The sequence below is a fragment of the Numenius arquata genome, unplaced genomic scaffold (genome assembly GCF_964106895.1).
Source record: "Numenius arquata unplaced genomic scaffold, bNumArq3.hap1.1 HAP1_SCAFFOLD_1844, whole genome shotgun sequence".
Taxonomy (NCBI): Eukaryota; Metazoa; Chordata; class Aves; order Charadriiformes; family Scolopacidae; genus Numenius; species Numenius arquata.
In genome coordinates this window covers 1-4,986 of record NW_027415216.1, presented here as the reverse complement: position 1 = coordinate 4,986, position 4,986 = coordinate 1, and the positions used below count along the sequence as shown (strand labels likewise).

The window sequence follows — 4,986 nt, the reverse complement described above, 5'->3', positions numbered from 1 at the left end:
CAAAGCCTTCCGGTATTGCCTGGTCTAACACCGTGATCTCAATGAATCATACCCCTATCACAAAGGAAAGGCCAGAAATTTGAGTTCTTACCAAGTCCCCAGAAACCGAGGACTGTGATGGAACCTGATTTTTCTTCCCGAGCATTTAGATTGGGACTTGCTTGTATGGCGGATCAAGACAACATGCACATTTTGTTCCCACTTCACCACTATATTAGTCTTAACTCCTGCATCTGCAAGACACCCATTATTTCTTACTATCTTAGCAAACTCAGGGAGCCACCTAAGATTACATTAATTACTGGCTGGCCCAACTGATCCACGCACCACTGATATACCCCTGCCTCCTAACTGAATCTTGGCAGAAAGAAACCAATAGCCATGATCTAATCCTTTCAGCTAACACCAGGGCAGAGCACAGCACAATCATCCCAGTGGCATGACCTAGGGCCAACAGATCAGTCTGCACATAATGCCTTTCTTTTTTATTTTTACCACCTTCATTCCTACAAAAAGGAAGCTGAGATTACCCCCATTTTCTACATGTCAAACACCTTGCCATTATTACTTGTCATATCACAGAGGCTTGAAAGATCTATAGTGTTTACCAAGACATAAACTATATTCAGTTATATTACTAGATAATACCCTCTGACAAATGATACTTCAATTAATCCATTCTACCAACAAAAATAAATAATATTCTGCCTGCATATTAAGACTTCATCCAGATGATCAAGAGCAGAGAGACCAAAAGGAGAACATACAGTGTTACCTGCCTCCAAAAGCAAACACATTAACCCAAACCTCTGCTGGGGCATCTGCCAAAGGACAGCAGTTGCCATCATCATCTAGCTTCCATTTCTGAAACTCAGAGAGTGGAAATCCCCCCTTCGTGGTGTATCAGAGCCTGTGGGACACCTGCCCAGACTGGCAGGGCATAGCACAACTCCTGCACTGGTGGAGACAGTGACAGTCTGAGTCACAGGGGCATGAGGAAGGGGGTCCACACAGAAATTGATATAGCCAGTGACACCTTTTCAAAGTGTCCCCAGGAAAATCAGATTGTGTGAGGAGCTGAGAGGTTACTGAAGATAAATAAATCTTTGGCATCAGGGAGATTTTTCAAAGCCATTGCCCAGAAACTTTAATAATATAGCAATATTTCACAATAAGTTCTTTGATGCCAATATTCAAAGATATTTTAAAGGGTGCAATTACTTTTGAAGATTAGTATTCCCTTCTCCTCTCACCTTTAAATTAAAGCCCTGTGACTAGGGTACAGTTTTCGCCAGTCTTCTTTATTTGCTCACATGCTTTCTGAGACTTCCTTGTGTGTTAAAAGCCAGATCCAAAAATGGATCTCCTGCAGAATGTACAGTTCAAGTCCCGACATCCAGAACCCTCCCTTTATTCCCATTTAATTTAACCTTGAAGAGATGAATGTACGTTTTAAAAAAAAATGCATGAAACCTGTCAACAATTTAGGAGCTGTAAGCATTTAAATAAGAAAGGATAAAGTTCAAACTAACAGGGCACAGCAAGACTTTTACTTCCACTTTGTCCTTTTTTCCTTATGCCTCAGTTTAACCTTTGGAAGAGATAACAGACTCTAAGTGATTAAACTCTATGCTAAAGTGAAGTGTTAATTTTGATTTAAGCAGAAGTAAAATGAGCTGCAAGAGGATAACTGAATTTATTTGTTTCTTAACAACATTCACAAATAAATCAATTAAGCACTTGCAAATGCAAACAACCCAATTCCTTAACTGGTGTAACAGCGGACAGCTGGATTTTACATTTTCAGTGTACCTGAAATTTCTCTAGTGCTACAAGTTTCATTAATAAAGTGCGTTCAAAATCTTGACAAGACAGATGAATTAGTATTATCTTATTTCAATGTAAGGTTTAACCACTTAAACAGAGAAGACTTCCACCCAAACCTTTTAACATTTTCCTCTTCTTTTTCCTTTGTGTCTGAATTAGAAGCCTCTCTGTTTTCCATCAAAGCTTCGTAACTCTTTTGTGCTCGAACAATTTCTTTGTCTGCACTGAAGTGCACCATTTGTCTGCTCAGAATAGGAACGACTAAATTGAAGTTGTCTATTCTTTTGTTTAATTTCCTGATATCTTCTATAAATTGCTCACAAATACGATTCCATTGCTTTTGCCTGTATGGGGTCATTGGCCCTCCAAGCTGACTTCTAGAAGCCACTATGTTCTTCCGTAACCGCTCAATAGTTTCCCGTATTTCTTTCTGCAACAGGATCCACTCTGGCTGGTACCCATTGTCTATCAGAATCCTGTTCAAGTTGTGAGTCATAGGGTCGATATGTGGACAGTCGGAAAATTTCTGCAAAGGTTTTCCTTTGCCACTGAGGTTGTCAAAGTCTCCTTTCGCCATCGATTCCTGGATGAGGTCCTCAACCAACCGCTCAACTGCTTGCGTTATTTTCACCTTTTTGCTCTCCCTCACATCTTTGGCTTTCATTAGGTCTGTCCCGGCGTACTGGCTTTCAAGTCTCTGCTTCCGGTACTCCAACACTTGTTCAGTAGCACGGTCTACTCGAAACTGCATGTATTGCTTCTCTCTTTGGCTTGGCGTCCCAAAACCAACACCTTCAAAACTCAAGTAGTGTCGATGCTGTGGTGCTTTTGGCTTGAATTGGTCTTCCTCCTCTTCATTATTCTCATTTGATTTCTTTTTGGTCGCCACATCACTCAGCACAACTCTGTACGCTTCTTCTACTTTCATAAACGCTTCGGAATCAGCTGTGGCAGAACCGCTGTCTGGATGGTATTTTTTGGCAAGACTTCGATAAGAGTTTCTGATATCATCAAGGGAACAACCTTCCTCAAGCTCAAGAATTTTGTAAGAGTCCTTGACGTTCCTTTTTGGTTTGTAACCTGACAACATTCTGCTGCCACAAACGTAGGGAAACGGCTTCAGGTTTCTTGGAATCATTGCTTGATGTATTATGAAATGATGCCCTATGTTGTTAGTCAGCATGACACAAAGCCACTTTAAATTTCTTCAGATGCGGCTACATTATAAACAATGACCTATAAACACATTTTTACAAAAATTGTGTTAAATGTGCTTTTTGAAAGAATTTACATGATTTATGTCTTATCTTTAACTTGTTATATTATTTAAAGAAATCCCTACAAGATTTCAGAACAGAATACAAAGTTCTTTTCCTTTACAGACTAATAATGAAATCTGCATTTCTTATTAATTACTATTTTAGCAGTAGTGTTACAATGTAAATGAAAACTAAATCACAATATAGTTTTCTCCTGATATAGGAACAGTAGCATAGGTTTGCTTTGCATTGCAGAATTCCCCAAAAGCCAAAGCTTTATTGCCTTTCTGCAAACTCGGTGCAATGTAAACTGGAAATATGTTTTATGTTGAGCAGTAACTCTGCTGAAGCAAATCTATCCCTTTTCCTCCATATACCACCATTCAGCCATCAGCTGAATTTTCTATTCACATACATCAACGCCTCAAGATCTACTACTTGGTGTATTCTTGAATGATTTCATTACAGTACCCTTCAGCAATAACTGAAGCAGCACTCAGATTATAGATTTATTTAGATTAACTCTTGTATCCCAGCAGGGCTCTCACATCCCAGTGGCCGATATCCTTTGTCTGTGCCAGGTAAGGTTATAAATGTGGAACTCAGAATAGATGAATAGCAGACAGTATCTCATTCTATCAGGAATACCAGTGCTTCTGAAATATTTTGGGAACCAGCAAAAGGAACACCTTCAGCAAACAACTTAAGTCAGTCTTCCTGTAAAATCTAAAGTAGAAAAATATCATACAAACTGCACACACAATTTACACATCCAACTAATTTCTCTTTATTAATGAAAATCCTACAACAAATGCCACATATGTGATGCTCAAGAATCTCCTTTTGCAAATTCATCAGTGACTGCAACGCTGCCTTTGCCGACTTCCATTCCAAACAAAAAACTAGGTGAAATCAAGGTTATGTTTCAGGAATTAGTGTTTATACGTTCTGCATATACCAAACTGCCCTTCTGCACTAATCCACCTGAAAAGAGACAGGAAAGGAGATGTGCTTGGGACTGGAAGAAAATTTTGATGAATCCTGAATGTTTTCAGTTGATTTTGATCCAGGTAAGGTATATAAATCATCAGCTTGTGGTTGTTATAACGGACCTTATTAATATTTTTTTTAGGGCTTTTTGGTTTTGGGAGGGTTTTTGGGGGTTTTTTTTGTTTGTTTGTTTTTAGTTTATTATATAAAGTATCGATTTTTTTCCTTCTACGTGGTTGGCAAAAATACTAATTTAGCTCCATATGGCCATAAAACTCCACGTAACTACTACTTAAATGTAAAGATCAATGAATACACCGTTGAAATTGAACGTACTGATTGGAAGCAGGCTCTCTCATAGACTTGATTTTAATATATTTATACTTAAAATAAACTGTTATCAAACTGTACAGCACTCGCCTCAAAGCACCAAGGGCTGCCAGTGGGGTGGGGGTGTGTGTGTGTTTTTCTGTGTCTGCGTGTGTTATTCCCCAGCCGTTTGACTTCGGCTCTAACAGGTAAGGGTCGGTAAAGGGTGGACAAGGCCGCCGTCCCCGTCATCCCCTCCTCCGCTGGGCCTGTCGCACGACACAGGCCTTCCCCTCCGCGGCTCCCCACTGCCGTTACAGTCCCGACGGCTGCCCCCCAACCACCGCACCGCGCGGGCTGCGGGGACGAGGAGGGGCTCCCGCCCCTGAGGCGACGTGCCACAGGAAGGCTGGGCAGTTACCGGCATCCTGCCCCCCCCTTAACGGCTGTTCTGTGAGGCGGGGGACGGGGTGACGACAACAGTCCCCGCACCGCGACCCGCTCTTTTTCGCCCAGAGCCCCGCCGCCCACCACCCCCGCCTCACCTGGTCCCCGCCGCCGCCCGCCCTTCCCCCTCCCGCACAGCGATGCAGGGCCGAGG

General features: G+C 41.6%; 1 protein-coding gene across 2 annotated transcripts; it reads right to left on the bottom strand.

Moving 5' to 3' along the window:
- Positions 1-1,126: 1,126 nt before the first annotated feature.
- Positions 1,127-4,986, bottom strand: DNAJC28 (DnaJ heat shock protein family (Hsp40) member C28). Of its 2 annotated transcripts, none has more exons than XM_074167558.1 (2): positions 4,931-4,986; positions 1,127-3,063 (listed from the first exon to the last, which is right to left on the bottom strand). In XM_074167558.1, the coding sequence occupies exon 2, from the start codon at positions 3,008-3,010 to the stop codon at positions 1,892-1,894; it is 1,119 nt and encodes a 372-aa protein (XP_074023659.1). In that variant the 5' UTR covers positions 3,011-3,063; positions 4,931-4,986; the 3' UTR covers positions 1,127-1,891. The 2 variants fall into 2 exon arrangements, with proteins under 2 accessions (XP_074023659.1, XP_074023660.1); XM_074167559.1 differs by having other exon boundaries at positions 1,680-3,812.